Genomic DNA, 16195 nt, shown 5'->3' with positions numbered 1-16195 from the left:
AATTATAGGAATAAGGCTAAACTTAAGTGGGAAAGCAAATTTCAAATAACAATTAGAGAAGAACAGTGGACTGAAATGTGTATTTATAATGATAAAATTCATATGGATGTAGCCGCAAAAGAGAATTTATATAAAATTATCTCTTTTTGGTATCTGATACCCAAGAGACTGCAAAAGGTATATAATTTAACATTGGCAAAGTGTTGGAGATATGGATTTGATGGTGGTGATTTTGTCCACATAATGGTGGAATTGTAAGGAAATTAACAGATTCAGAATACAAGTTGTGAATTTAATAAAAAAAAGGTTATGGCTTTTAGTATGCCTATGAACTCTTGGGTTTTAATAGCAGTCAATATTAAAAGGTTTGTAAAGAAAGAGGAGGTTCAACCAATTGCTAATATATTGCAGCCCGGATTCTTATTGCAAAATTTTGGAAAAAGAAACACTACCTTTTAAGTTTTGGGAAGATAGCATATGGCAAATAATATCAATGTATAAAATAACTCTATATAAAATATCTGGGAAGGTAGAGCAACAAAGGAAGACTCAATGAGACAGTGGGGTACATTTATTATTTATTGGAAAGGAAGAAATAAACGTGATGGTTTAATTGAAGAAGTTCTGTAAGTAATTTAATTATTGAAAAATAGATTATTTGTTAGGATAATAAATATTGTTATTTTTGATCTACTCTTTATTGTTGAAAGTCTTATGTAATCAGAGTGAATATAAAGGGAGATTATTATTATTAGGTTGTGTTACCTCCAGCTCCTTTAGTACTTGACTCTTTATTGTATACTTGTATATTGTATTTCTTTTAATAATTTCTTTTTTAAATGAAACAGGTTTTACCTATGAAGGCTCATGTAGAAAACCTAAATTAAACTATTCATCTAAAATGTCAGGGTGGACACTGAGCCCATAGAATCCCAGAGTAGTTCTGATTCTGAGGAAGAGCAGTCGCTCCTGGGAGAGGAGCGCGCTCCTCTTTCCCAGGGCCAACAGCTGACGGGGATTCCTCCCACCAGCATTCCTAGCTTAGATAGCAGTCCAGGGAGTGACAGAGCACGGGAAGCGGACTTGATGGACGCGCGACGCCAACGCAGAAAGCGGTGCCAAATGGAGGGCGCAGAAAGGAGGCGTAGTGCCCGGTTGGCACGCAAACAACGGCTGCGCCCAGAGGATCCAAGGGAAAAGGGGAGGGACTCTCCCTAGTCCTTAAATTCAGGGGTCTGCCAGTAATTCCCTTTCAAACGGAGACCAACTGTTCCAACTTAGGGCATAGGTACTCTGCTGCTCATATCTAGTTGCTAACGGTATAGTTGTTAAGTTATCAAAGAGGAATAAAGCTTTGAAAAGAATCCCTTTGTCTGTGTCTGGACTTGGCTACTGGATTAGACTGAGAGAGGCCTCCAAGGAGCCCTTTACATAAAAGAGGGATGGGGAATACATGATTCTCCAGATATTGTTGGACCGCAACTCCCATCATCTCTCACCATTGGCTAGGCAGATGGAAGTTGCGGTCCAGCAACTGGAAAGCCACACATTCCCCACCCCTGGTCTAAAAGGTGCTGCTTCATTTTTCTACTGATCTCATTTGTTCACATTTTATTGTTCATAGCCAATGGCCATTACAATATAAACACAAGAAAACCTTTGCGCAAAACACCGAACAATCAATCTTGGGAATGCAAATAAATTTTTTTAGGCATATGTTTAAATTAGAAAACAGACATTCCCCTTCGCTTTTATCAGTGGTGTAATTCAGAGAGGCCACTCTTAACTTTGTTGCAGCTAGCATAAGCAGAGCTACTCTGTAACGGATGAGTTTATCTGTGCCTGCCAGCAGGCATCTAATCATAAGGTCATCTGATAGGCCTTCTAAAGGGGTCTGAAAAGGGAGAATAAACTTAATCCTAGCTGAATTAGATAGAGGGAAATACGAAATACAGTGCACCACATCATCAATTTAGCCAATCCACATATACAGAAATAATCTTTTGCTGTTTTTTTTAGAGAATCTGCCAGCCAATAATTCTGTTACTATTGATCTGCTGTAAGACTGTTGTTGTTCCTTTTAACCGAGTATGATAGCCTTAGATTAATGCTTTTCATTGAACCCTAATTGCATCTCTTTCATTATACCTTATATTTTATAACATGAATACATGTAATGAAACATGACTTACCCTTCAATAGGTACGACTGTTGACAATAAGAATTTTAAATCATTTTGATGACCTGCTTCCTGTGGGGACTGAGGTAATGTTTCAAGTTGTAATTCAATGCAGCGAATCTTTGCATTCATGTAAAAATAATGCTGTTTGGGTGCTGCCCAGGCAGCTAAGATTGCAGTGGTAGATAAAACATTATATAATTCTAAGATTACATAACTCATCTTTGTTAATGTTGGTATCGGTGTTGTTATTTTGTAGGTCATTTAGGTTAGAACTTGTAGTTCTAACTTGCTAACTTGTAGTTAGCAAGGATTTGGTTTTTTAAATAGTTTTGGAGAAAGGCCATTTTTATACAGTTCTGTTTTCCTTTACTTAAAACGTTGTGAATGGCTGGGAATAGCTCAAATCTAAATTAAGAGTGGTATTTTTTTCCATGTTGAAATCCAGTATTTGATGTCATTACAGCCCGTTTGTTGGGTTTCTTACCGTCTTCCCATTTTCACTGTGTTTTTTGACATACTGACCTGGCTTACACAGAGCACTAACCCATGGTTTATTTATCCCATAGACCTGGTTTGCACGTAGGGACAACCCGTCAGTTTAAAAACTGATGGATTGTCAGGGATGAACAGGAGAGAGCAGGCATGCCGCCTGCAGGACACCTGCCTCTTTCGCTTCGCAGCACAACTCACAATCAACTCCTTCATAGGTTGTGCAGCGTGATGTGCGAACCTGGATCGCTGGGTTGTTTAGGGACTATACAACCCAGCAGTTAACCCAACAACAAACAATGGGTTGTACTGTAAAGCAGAAGAGGCATGTGCGCTGCAGGCTGCGTGACTGCGTGTGCATGAAAAGCCATCAGTTTTTAACTGATGGATTGTCATTGCATGCGAACAGCTCCATAGTTTGTTGCCCAACCCATGGTTTGTCTGGCAGATGATGGAATGAACAGTGGTTTCTTTTCTCAGTTCTTAGGCTGTTTCCCTCCTCCTTCACCCACTCCCTCCCTGTATCCCAATTGCCTTTGTGGCAGTGTAGTACTGGCTAGATTTTTCTACTGTTCTTGCCTGCCACCTCTGTAACCTGATGAAACAATCCATGAACAACCCCTGGTTCTGGGTTCGTACATAACGACAACCCATGTTTTAAACAACCCAGAGTTCACAACCTAGCAACAAACTATAGGTTCTCTTTCTGGGATGTTCTCAGCTAACAGACCATGGTTTGTTACTGTGCTGCATTCACATATCACAACAACCCAGAATTCAACGATCTATCTATTAGCATTATGTGCTATCCAGGCCATTGGATGCTCAACTGATTTCTAGCAGCTGTAAGAATTCTCTTTCTAGAGTAAATTGTGAATGTATGTAGCCCGGTTTAAATAAATCTTGTAACAGCAGCTGTTTCTCTGGTTTGCTAAGGATGTGGGCTCTGGGGAGTCCCAGTCTGTTTTTGCCATCTTACTTCAAGCTGAACTTGTGCCGGCAAGCATCAATGATTATCGTGAGAAACTGCTCCACTTAAGGAAGCTGAGGCACGACACTGTGCAGAGCCTAATCCCTGAGGGACCTTTACAGGAGGTAAAATGTCACTTGTTGAAAGATACACATCACAGCATTTACCTTTTGTAAGGGAAGGTCACATAGGAGTCAAGGTTGCTTTTGTATTTTGTCATAATGGATTTAACAACATACGGGCGTTATGGTAACTGGTTTCACGAAACAAGTTGGCTAGTATCCAGAACCTCCGCCTCCTGCACAGAACAAGGGCATCCCCATTCTTCTTTCCCATTCAAGGAAATGGGGAGTCCCTGTGTATAAGGAGCTGTCGACGGTGAATTATATTTTGAAATGACCTTTGCTTTAAGGACGACTTAAGGAAGGTTGCTTTTAAGTCTGGGGAGGGTTCTCTTGTTTCTCTTCTGAAGAAAAACATATTGTTCTCCCTTCTCTCCTCACCCCCCACCTCTTTGTGCTAGTAAAAGATTAACTTACCTTTCAAATAAGTCCTAAATGCTGCTTTTCCTCTATTAGCAAAGCGTCTGTTGCCATAATTGGCCAGATGTTTTCAGAGGGGGGCTCTGCCTATTGCACAGACTGCTGGGGTGTGGTGGGATGCAGTGCTCCGCTAGCTCTATTCAGTCCTCCCTCCACTCGTAGACTGAATGCATATCAAATACTTTTAATATGCAAGTGCTTCGCTGTATGGATTATTTGTATTTTGTTTCTCGTCCTTATAAATAGGAGGATCTTAATATGGTGGAACATGCCATAGGCTGCAATCCTATACCCAGTAACCCAAGAGAGTAAGCCCCAGTGAAGTCAGCATAGACCTGTATCGGGTTGCACTGTAAATGTGTTTTTGTGTGTTTAACCTGAATTGCTATACTCTGCAGGGTTGGCCCTTCTATTAGGCAAGGTGAATCTCCTGCCTCAGTCAGTAGATCCCCAAAGGGTGGGAGATTCTTCCCCCAGAAGAACCGCATGCCCTGTCCAGCGCTCCAGAAAGCCATGCTGGCTGCTCTTCTGCTGCGGCACAGCTCTCTGGAGCACCACCCACCCGATGCCTTGCTTTGAGGACCCCTCTAAGCACGGCATCAGGTGGGTAGACTCTCTGGGAAGCCCCTCTGCCATCGTAGCAGAGGGGAGAGAAGAAAGGGCCGCAATGCAACCTCCCACCTCAAGCGGCAGGATGTGTTGTACCAGCCCCGATACTGTGTTTACAGCACATACAAGAGGAACCAAAAGAAGTTGGACTCGTTAACTTAGAAAATCTGTGGCTAATGGATATGATAGGCATAGCCAGAATCCTGAATGGTTTCAGAGAAAGCACATTGGGAATGCTGGACTGTTCTATGAAATACTAGAACTTAAGGGGAACTGCAAGATTAATCACCTGGAAATGTTTAAGGGAAATGCTTGTTTTTGTGGGAATAGTACCACTAATATTCTTTTATAAATGTAATGTTGGTTTAAAGATCCAAACAAACATCTTGGAATGTTACTCTAGGTGCCTCTTCGGTATTTACTGGGAATGCTTTATATCAACTTCAGCCCTTTATGGGTTCCTGTGATTGAGCTCATAAGGTAAGTTTTTTTTTTTCCCCTAGAAAGTAAATATAGCTATAAATAAGTATAAACATCACCTTTTATAGTTGAGAGTGCTACATGTCTTTGGAAAGATGGGGAAATTGCTCTGAATGTTCCATTTTACTTAAAGTGTATAGTTTGCACCTTTTGGCCTGTGGGCAAAATGCATTTTTTATTTTATATTCCTATCTTCCCTATACCCAAAGTCTTGTAGTGCATAATGTTTTTTTAATGTCACTTATGATAGACCTGTAAAGTTTTTATTTTATAAATTCAGAACTGAAACTGACTAATAATGGGCTGTTTAAGGCTATGCAGCGAGGCAACGGCTAAGCCAGACTTTGATTCCAGGCTTCCCACATCATGAATTCATCATTGGCCACTCTCTCCAGTATTAACTGTGTCAGTCGCTACTTATTTCCCCTCAGGAGCTTGAGGTTATTCCTTGCTTTTTGGATCTAAGGAAGGGTTTGGGTTTTTTTTAAAGCTAATCTGGATTTCATAGGATTGCTTATGTTGGCTCTAGCCATATCAATTAGAATGTGACCTCCACCTTTCTCTGACTGAAACTTGAGACCCAGCAGTGTTGGTGATGCTAAAGGAGCATGACAATTATTTTGTGGGGTGGAAAGTTTTCTCAGTGAGCAGATCTTGTTTTGAGCAGGGAAAGAGTATTGTAGTAACTGGGAAGGTTAAGGATTTATTGGCCCAGTCAAAACGAAAACAGGGAGGATCCAGGAAGTGTGTCTCTGCATCTCCTTAATAGTGTTTCATCTGTTATTTCTTCTTTATAAATGCATTATGGCAAAGATCCAGTGCGTTGAATCCAAAGTTCCCTGAGTGGGAGGTTTTTTCCTAATTTAGCACAAGGTCCCCCTCCACAAAGAAAGAGAACTGAAATCCAGTGCTATGCTTTTGTTAGCACAATGTGTTGCACAAATCTCTTGCCCAAGATTTTGCACAGTATTTCAAGATGTGTGATTGTGCTCAGCCCGTGTTGTGTGTTGTTTCCTGCTAGATCTAGTGCAAATGTTTGCAGAACAGCAGCACTGCCAGAATTTCTTTCTTTTAAAGAGATAAAGTATCTCTTTATCTAACCCAATAAGTGCATTTTCTCCCATCCTTGTAACTCCATGTTGGGGAAAGACTGCTCCTATTGAATTCCTGCCTGTTATGCAGCTTTTAAAGGCACACAGCCTCTGTCAGAAGGGGGAAATGGTGGCAACCCAACTTAAGGAGGTTTATCACATAAAAACCGATATGGGTTAACCCATCTGGGAGCGTTTTGCAACTAAATGAGTTTCCAGTCTTTGGATGAGTGTATACAGTCATTCACCAAGGCACTGTTCCAAGTGAACTTTTCTTGTGCACTCTCATATGGTCCAGAGTGTATTTAACCAAGTTTTGATGAATAACTAAAAACTCAACTTCACTTCATGGTGAAATAGTAGTCTGAGCAAGTGGAGCCACTTCACAAGGAAACGTTACTTATGAGAAAAGAACAAGGAATAGTCATGATGTAGAGTTTTTTCTTCTTGCCTTTCATGAATGAATAGAACATTTTGTTCTATGAACCTTTTACACTCTGGTTTGTACTTTTTGAGCAAGTCTGATCATGGCGAAAGCTGAAGTTTTGCTTGTCTGTGACCTTGGTGTCTGCCCTTAGTTGAATAGATATGAGTAGCCTAGATATATTTATGAGATGTAATCTGCTTTAAAAAAAAAAAAAGCAAAGTATTTTTGGGTCATCACATGACAGCAAGGAAGTATTATAAATGAATATCCGAAACTTGTAAATGCTTAATAGTGTCTGTGAACCAAATAGGACATGGCTATTGATCGCTAACTTGGCCAGTTACCTAGTTTTCCAAAGCACATTTTTCCTTTTCTTCTTTTTTGTAAACTAGCTCTCATGCAAATGAAATGGAGAACAAGCAGTTCTGGAAAGTCTACTATGAACTTTTGGAAAAAGCAGTGTCCTATGCTGGTAAGACATGTCATATAGAGGTTTGCTAATGACCCAACCAAGATGAAAGCTGCTCATTAACTAAGTCTAGGAGTTTCTGACTTTGTACTTTTCGGAGGTGTATTTTTTCTGTACTTTCTCCTCCCCATTCAGTTCTCAGTGCCAAAATGAGAGGGGTTGGAATGCCTTGAAATTGTTGCTGCCCTTCCTGTCGCTCCCTTATTTTTCCAGAGAACAGAAAAATAGCACTTCTAACTGGCCAGGGGTTTGGTCTCCTGGACCAGACTGGAACAACTTCATGGCATAGAGCGGCTACACCTAGTGGGAAGTGAGGGTGCACCTTACTGTCCCCAGACAGATGTTATGCCCATTTATAGATGTCTAGTGAGCTTCATGGGTGGAATGCAATCTCTTCCCCACCACCACATGAACCTCATGTGGTGTAACACTTCATCTCAATCAACCCCCTGTCCTCGCCTAAAACTACCCCATTTTCCCTTATCCAAACACATAGATTGCAACTCCCTTCCCCAACACATGGGTCAACTTCTTCTACTCCACCCCCGATTTCCTACTCAGACAATTATATATGTGAACATGGGGGTGGAGTGGGGATGGGGATTAAATATTTGCCTGATTTGCACCATTGTTGTTCTGATTTCAGAATCTAGATTTTGTGGCAGCAGATTTGGAAGTCTTTAATGCAGAAATCCAGGCAGCTTGACGTTAGATGTTTGCATAGTTGAGCCTCCTGTAGAGTGCCATTTGCTGTGTGTGTGTGTGTGTGTGTGTGTGTGAGAGAGAGAGAGAGAGAGAGAGAGAGAGAGAGAGAAAGTCTTCCTGTGATTGCATATCCCCTGCTTTTCTTACCTATAGCTACCCTTTGTGTTAACGGTCACCATATCGCCTTGCTGGAATTTTTTCCCCAGACTTTTCCCCTCAAACTTTACGTAGTTTCCTGTGGCAATGTTTTGCTAAAGTGGAGCTCTAAGTTGTAGCCTTTCAGAGATATTTGATTATAGTGAGAAGAATAAATAACCAGATGGGATCTGAGCTAGCGGTGACAGACCAAGAAAGAGATCTTGGGGTTGCGGTGGACAGCTCGATGAAAATGTCAACCCAGTGTGCAGCCACTGTACAAAAAGAAGGGAAAAAAGGCAAACTCCATGTTAGGCCTAATTAGAAAAGCAATTGAGAATAAAACTGCCAATATCATACTGCCTTTATATAAATCTATGGTATGACCATACTTGGAATACTGTGTACAATTCTGGTCACCACACCTAGAAAAAGATATTCTAGAGCTGGAAAAAGTGCAGAAAAGGACAACTAAAATGATCAGGGGGCTGGAGCATCTCCCCTATGAGGGAAGGTTACAACAAGTGGGACTGTTTACCTTGGGGAAAAAAGTAGGATAAGGGGAGACATGATAGAGGTGTACAAAATTATGCACGGTGTGGAGAATGTGGATAGGGAGACATTTTTCTCCCTCTCAAAATACTAGAACCCAGGGTCATCCCATGAAGCTGACTGGTGGGAGATTCAGTGCAGATAAAAGGAAGTCCTTCTTCACACAGCGCACAGTTACACTATGGAATTCGCTGCCACAAGATGTAGTGATGGCCACCAACTTGGATGGCTTTAAAAGGAGGTCAGACAAATTCCTGGAGGAGAAGTCTGTCAATGGCTACTAGGCTTGAGGGCTATGTGCAGCCTCCAGTACCAGAGGCAGTATGCCTATGTACACCAGTGGCTGGGGAACATGAGTGGGAAGGTGCTGTTGCACTCGTGTTCTGCCTGTGGTTTCCTGGTCGACAGCTGGTTGGCCACTGTGTGAACAGAATGCTGGACTAGATGGACCCTTGGTCTGATCCAGCATGGCTCTTCTTATGTTCTTATATAGAATTTGCTATCTATGATTGTACTAATAATCAGGAGCTACCAAAGAGTTCTTAGAATTTCTTGTAAAATAAAAACCATGCTTTTGTTTTTTTCCCCATAGAAAGGGAGCTACATAATAAGCTGGAAAAAGAGCAAGTGGGCATTATGGATGCTGAAACAGAGGAAGTCAATGACGGAGATGTTAGAACTTTGTATTTTGAGCAGCTGAAATATCAGACATGCTGCAACCAGAGGATGGATCATGCAAATTTTAGACTTCTGCTTTGGAAGGCAATGTCAAGATTTCCAGACAGAGTGGAACCCAGATCAAGAGAACTTTCTCCACTTCTCTTACGGTTTATTAGGTAAGTGAGAATTTTCACGGAGGGAGGGAGAGAGAGAGAGAGAGAGGAGTGTAATTTGTGAGTACCGCTGAAAGTATTTGGTTACTCTGTAAGTCAACATGAGAGTTTATTCTGCATTTGTGTATATATGTGTGTATACACGAAAGTGTGATGGTTTAGAACTGGTAATTCTGAAAACTAAGGGACAAATACTTTGGTCATAGTCATCTGCTGAACATGGTTGCTGTGAGATGAAATGTGTTGAAGAAATGGGACGTGGCTTGGTAGGTTGTTCCAGGCATAGGGGAACAAATTCTCCCACCACCTAAGGCAGAAGAGCACAAGTGTGCCTCCGCCACATCTTGCACCACCTGCTGCATCTCCCAACCCCCGCCATGTCTTCCTGCCACCCCCCTGTTCAGGCATTCTCCAGGGACATCCCTCCCACAATGCCTGGCTCTCAGGAAGGACCCCCTCAAAGGAAGGCGGTTGGGCCTGGCTGGCTTTCTGGAGAGCCACACAGGCCACTTCTTATGGCTGATGTGGCTCTTCAGAGAGCCCACCTGCCTGCCCATAGGCTCACTCTGAGAGAATTCTGAGAGTGAGCCAGAGGGTGGGTGGCTGCCCTGGAGAGCGCCACTGGCTGCTCTCCCACTGCAACTAGCATTTGCCACAGTGGGAGGACAGGGCTGGCGGGGCTCTCTAGAGCATCCACTGTAGTTTCACCGGGCAGGCAGCAGCTATGGAGAGGCCTGTTGGCTCTCCGGAGAGCCCTGTCTGATGATGCTCACCCACCAAGTGGTACCTGTGGTGGGAGTGCTCAATTCACCACTGCTCCCATTCAGGCAGTGGATTCACCTCACCTCTTGGGAGGGCTGGCCTTGCGTAAGGGGGCAGCAGGACAAAAAACACAAAGGAATAGAATAATAAGGCCAAAGAAAGGGTTCTAAAACTTGCATGTTAATGGGAGAAGGACAATAAAGGGGGCCAGAGTTTGATGTAGAGAGTATAAAGAGTAGACACTTGAGTTTGGTGCATAGAACAATGAAGCCAGTGTAAAGACTAAAGGAGGGAGCAGGGTAAGATAATCACAATAACATGGAAGAGTGTTTTTTGCTGAGGCATTTGAATGAAATGAAAAAAGAAAGGCAACAGGCAGGAAGGCCAACTAGAAACAGGCTACAGTAGTTCTAGTTCATCTCCCCTTTTATTTTTTACAGCAATGAGTATCATCCTGCAGATTCACTAGTAGCTCCAGTGCAAGATCTTAGAAAGAAAAGCAGTGGTCGTGGTGTCAAAGAAAATCTCACAGAGGAAATAAATTCTCAGGAAATGAAAGATGATGAGAAGGATGATAATGAGGGAGAGAAACAGATTTCTGAAGAGCCAATGACTGAAGAGATGCCAAAAAAGAAGACAAGAAGAGCTGCAGCAAAGTAAGTTTTGCATAATTGTAGAGGAAGAAAAATAGGTGTTTCACAAATACTGAGAGCCAGTGTGGTGTAGTGGCGAGAGTGTCGGACTGGGAGTCGGGAGATCCGGGTTCTAGTCCCCACTCGGAGATCCGGGTTCTAGTCCCCACCCGTGGAAGCTCGCTGGGTGACTTTGGGCCAGTCACAGACTCTCAGCCCAACTCACCTCACAGGGTTGTTGTTGTGAGGATAAAATGGAGGAGGAGGAGGACCATGTATGCCGCCTTGGGTTCCTTAAGGAGGAAAAAAAGGTGGGATATAAATGTAATAAATAAATAAATAAATAAAATATTGGAGAAGATCACTTTAATGTAATTTTGGCTTGTAATTCTTATTCCCCCATAATGTCTTGGATAGGTTTTTTTTAATGTCTCTCTGTGTTTCACCCTTCGAGTCACTCAGAAGATATAATAGGACAACACTTAAATCACACTTCAATGAATTAAAGAGCGGAATTCCTCCAGTTATGGAAAGGGTATCAAATTATGGTTGTTCTTCCTAGTTATTGCTGTAATGCTAAAAATCTATAGTAAGAATCATAGGCCAGGATCCAGAAAGGCTCATGTGTAAGTGGAAAGCATTTCTTGACTTCGACAGAACTCCAGCCTCAAAGTGTTTGTATTCCTCAATGGGATTTTTAATAACCCAAGGTTAAACGATTTAAGTATTAATTTTCCGTTGACCCTGGGGTTGTCATTTAGTCATATCACTACTGTTTAATTTAGAGCAAGGGCGGGCAACTTCTGGGGGTCTGGTGGCCATTTTTGCCCACACTCACTACCACACTGCCGAATTTGGTGGTAGCGGCAAAAAACCACAGTGATTTGCCTCTGAAATTTGGCGGCAAACTACTGCAGCAATAAATAGGTCAAATTTAGCTTGTTATCAAGTGAAATGTTATCTGTTTACCACTCCATAGTGGTAAACTGCTGATGTTTTGGCTGCTGCTGCAAATTTACCAGTAGCCACACCATGGAGCAGTGTGCTGGGGACCACATGTTGCCCACCCCTGATTTAGAACATAAATCCTTTACTTGCTAGTGAAAATAGATTGTGGAGTGGCTTTATACCCAGGAGGATTACTTTGGTATTCCTGAGGGATGACCGCATTCTACATAAAATGGTCTGGGGACTGGAAATGCATTTTGCCACCCAAAGTGACCACCTTATGAATAATTAGTTTCCATAACAGAGTTGCTGCTACCTAGCAGTAAACGTTTGCAGTTTCAGAGCATATGTGTGCAGGCATAGCATTATATAACATAACAATTATTCTGTTGCACACAGTGACTTGGTTTGTACAATCAAAATAAGCCAGCTTGGCTTATTTAAATTGCAGTGAGTGCTGGGTGCTTGCAGGGTGCGATTTCCATAATCACTGCCCGGGTGTGACTTGTGTTATCTGAACCCAGGTGGCACGGTTTGTTAGAGGGAGAAACAAGCCTCCAATAACCCTACAACAGTAATGCTAAGCCATAGGTTAGCAGACTGATAATGAATCTAGTTAAGCCTCGGGTTTATGTGCTCCTTCCCCCCTCTCCTACTCTGGAATGGCTGAGGAAGAGTCTGGAAGCTTCCACTTCTATTTTAGATTAATTGCAGCTTGCCATGTCTTCCAAACTTGGACAAACCCTGGTTAATCTTCAGTCTGGTCAATGGAAACAAGCCAACCTCAAACCATAGTTTATGAAGTTGGCTTGTTTCTACTAACCACAGTTAAGATTTATCACAGTTTGTCTGGATTTGGATGACACTGCAAGCTGTGGACAGTTTAAATGAAGTGAAAGCTTCTGAAGTCTTCCTCAAGGCTGCACCTTGGCCTCAGAGCTGCCCTAAGTACCATATTTTGGTAGAAAGGTGGGGTAGAAATCAAATAACTTTTGTAATACTGAACTATGGTTTATGGTTTAGCGTTACTTCCGAACCAGCCCAGTGGCATTACTCAAACATATATTCTTTAGATTCAGTAAAGATCGTTGGGTCATGATATTACAAGGAGCTGAGTTAACTAGTGAATGGATAGAAGCTGGACATTTGGATAAGCTCCACTTATTTTTATCCATGGGATGACCAGTTACGGCTTCTTGCCTCATTCACCCGAGTTCTCTTCTTCCTCCTTCTTCCAGCAAGGAAAGATGAACTACCAAGTGATGCAAATCCAGTTTGTATTAGCCCTGAACAGCCTTTGTGCTTAAAGAAAGCACTCAACTAAATGTCCTCCTACCTTTAAAATGTTCCCATTCTGAAAGTCACATTCTTAAAAGAGAACCTAGAACAGCTATTTATTTATTTATTTATTTCATTTCTATACCGCCCAATAGCCGAAGCTCTCTTCGCTATTGCGAAGCTATTGTCCATGGATAGATTTTGTGTTTCATTTTATTTTTCAGACAGCTCATTGCCCACTTGGAAGTATTCGCCCGGTTTTCAAATCCACGTGCATTGTATTTAGAACCAAAGTTAAATGAAATATACACTCAGGTGAAATTTCTCAGTATTTTTTATTTTGTTTAGCATGTGTGTGTTTATTGTCTTGTAAGGACTTTGGAAATAACTCAGTAGAGCTGTTGGTATTTATCCCTTTAGCTTGTCTGTATGTGCAAAGGATATATGTTACCTTTTAAACCAGTTAACTAATGTAGTGTTATGGAAATAATGGCTGATTAACCTTCACCAGTGCCTGGTTCTGAACTGACTGATGTATCCTGAATAAATTAGTGTCTTAAAACAGATCACTACTCTTTTTAAGCAGAGTTAATTTTGTAGGGCAATTGGAATGATGATGCCTTTTGTCAAGGATGTGTTCTGTTATCATCCCCCTAAGGTGCAAGTTCTGAAACATTTTTTGTAGTGGTGATGCAGAACTGCTTCAACCTCTCCAAGTATAATTTGACAAAACACCCATAGCAACTCAGCAACCATAGCACTTCTGCTTGCTTCTGTCCTGTGCCCCTGGGGCAGGCAGGACAAAGGGATGAAGAAGAATGATGTTCTGTTGGGCCCCCTAAGACTTGTTGCTTTATTGAGAGACCTGAGGGAGGGAAGGCCTATGGGGTAATAAAGGGGGCTCCCCAGCAGTGTCAGTGACATAACTGAGGTGGTCAGAGACTGAATAAAAGCTTAGATTACCGTAACTGAGAAGGGCCAGGATAATTTTTGGTGGTTCCTCTCTTAAGGACCTTAGCTTTAGTATATTTTCCATAGCTTCTCTTCAGTAAGAAGTGAATGTTAATTGTCATAATGTATTGAGAGTGATTTACTAAATTAATATAAGACAGAGTCTGACATCTGTGCTCCCTTGTGACTTTTATTTCATATAAAACATTATATTCAGCTGCTGACCCATCAAGACCAGAATGTGCAGAAAGTAGCTCTTGACTGTATCATGACTTATAAACATCCGTACCTACTGCCATACAGGTAAGAAATTATAAGTAAAGGTTTGGCTGCTTGTTTTGCATCAACCACCATATGGGAGAAATGTTACGTGGACAGAACAAATGAAGGTGCATGAGTGTGCACATATGTGTGTTGTTTGATATTCACTCTCTCTTTTTGTGAGACATAAACATTGTTTGTTTTTAGGATCAGTGACCTTGGCTTCTAATAAATTGTGTGGAAGATCTGTTTCTTAATGTTGCATTATATACTTACAGAGATAACTTACAACGGCTATTGGAAGACAAGAGCTTTAAGGAAGAAATAGTTCATTTCAACATTTCTGAAGAAAACACCATTGTTAAAGCACTGCACCGACCAGCACTTGTTCCTGTTTTAATGAGGTGAAGCACTTCTGTCTATTCACTTAGGGCGCAATCCTGTGGCCACTAGACAGCGGCTAGATGGCCGTAGGATTGGTCAGTTCCCGGAGAACCGCCTCCCCGCCCCTGCCCCCACCGCCTCATAAGAGGCGTGGTTCGCCCTGGGCTCGTAAGAGCAGAGCAAAGCGGGGGAAAAGGGGGCGTTCCCAGGGAGAGATGGGGAGTGCGGAAGTGTCGGTACGACAGAAGTGCCACCCCCCGCTCCGAGGTCCCGCAGCATGACAGTTGAAATCGGCTGTCTAGCCGCAAGTGCAGGGTGGCTGGAGCGAGGAGGAGAAGATCCCCACCGTGCTCCTCCTGCCCTGCATTGGATAGGTGGTCACCTCCAAGTTCAGAGGCGACCCCCTCTCCACATAGGATTGTGCCCTCTGAAATTAAGTATTACATATGAAAATGCATGTGCCTACTTCCAAAAGATAAGTGATTTCTAAATCTACTGCCCAGATTTTACTGTGAATATACTGCCTTTCCACATAACGGGTGTGTGGTAATTAACCCATTTTATGTTTTCATGCAAAGCTGCATCTTCTGCAAGTTAACAAAAAAGTGGCTCTTAATTCATTTTGCTTTTTCCATGCTATTATGAAACCTGGCTATATTTCTAATCAGGCCATTGGCAAACTTTCCCCATAATGACCTTGGTGGTTGCCTTGGTGGAGAACCAGTGTGGTTGTGGTGTAGTGGTTAGAGTGCTGGACTAGGCCTGGGTTTGAATCCTACTCAGCCATGAAGCTCACTGGGTGACCTTGGACTAGTCACAATCTCTTAGCCTAGCATACTTTGCAAGGTTGTTGTGAGGATGCAGAGGAACTGTGTACACCACACTGAGCTCCTTGGAGTAAGGGTGGGATAAAAATGAAATTGGGGTGGGGGGTTGAAATCATGGATTCCAGATGTGAAGTATTTTGTGCTGGCTTTCCTTTTGGGCACACAGCTATGATTGCAATTGATCATAATTTAGAAGCATCTGCTAAACCTGTACAGTTCTTTACAGAAGTCAACAAGCCCAACAGACCAGGCCTTCTGTATGCAGGCTGGTAGCTTTAGAAAAGCTAACATAATCTTCCTTGGTGTTGGAAGGATTCTGTATGGACGGATGAGAAACAAGACTGGAAGCAAAACACAGGGCAAGTCGGCGGCAGGGACCCGTATGGCTATTGTTTTGAGATTCCTTGCTGGCTCACTGCCTGAAGAGATTAGAATATTCCTGGATCTGCTTTTTGAGCCTGTGAAACACTTCAGTAATGGTATGGTTTGTATGACAGAAACTTAGCGTCTTAACAGCGAGCTTGGGTAGCAAGTGGAGCAAAATGGAGCTGAGAAACAAGAGGGTGGTATTAGTGTGCCTGGGGGATCCTGAATTTTGCAGAAGTAAATTTAAAAAAAGTAAGGGGGCAATTCCTCCTGCCTCCCTCACAAAATAACAGCAACCACCC

The 16195-nt window shown here is 42.3% G+C and overlaps 1 protein-coding gene across 6 annotated transcripts in view; it reads left to right on the top strand.

The window, feature by feature from the left end:
- Positions 1–16195, top strand: part of UTP20 (UTP20 small subunit processome component) — a 90545-nt gene that overhangs the window by 29252 nt on the left and 45098 nt on the right. For 4 of the 6 annotated variants that reach the window (XR_014784344.1, XM_084810145.1, XM_084810141.1 and 1 more), the window contains 10 exons: positions 2203–2265; positions 3608–3766; positions 5196–5272; positions 7183–7262; positions 9244–9487; positions 10687–10902; positions 13329–13419; positions 14273–14358; positions 14595–14720; positions 15744–16006. Coding sequence is in view for 5 of the 6 variants with exons in the window: in XM_084810145.1 (XP_084666271.1) it covers positions 2203–2265; positions 3608–3766; positions 5196–5272; positions 7183–7262; positions 9244–9487; positions 10687–10902; positions 13329–13419; positions 14273–14358; positions 14595–14720; positions 15744–16006 (1405 nt within the window). In the remaining variant the exon portion in view is untranslated. The remainder of the gene's footprint in view (positions 1–2202; positions 2266–3607; positions 3767–5195; positions 5273–7182; positions 7263–9243; positions 9488–10686; positions 10903–13328; positions 13420–14272; positions 14359–14594; positions 14721–15743; positions 16007–16195) is intronic. The other 2 variants (XM_084810142.1, XM_084810144.1) reach the window with 1 other exon arrangement.

The sequence above is a fragment of the Heloderma suspectum genome, chromosome 7, assembly GCF_057233095.1.
Source record: "Heloderma suspectum isolate Gila_16-S chromosome 7, 16-S_ref, whole genome shotgun sequence".
NCBI classification, from domain to species: domain Eukaryota; kingdom Metazoa; phylum Chordata; class Lepidosauria; order Squamata; family Helodermatidae; genus Heloderma; species Heloderma suspectum.
This window is presented reverse-complemented; position numbering and strand designations above follow the sequence as displayed.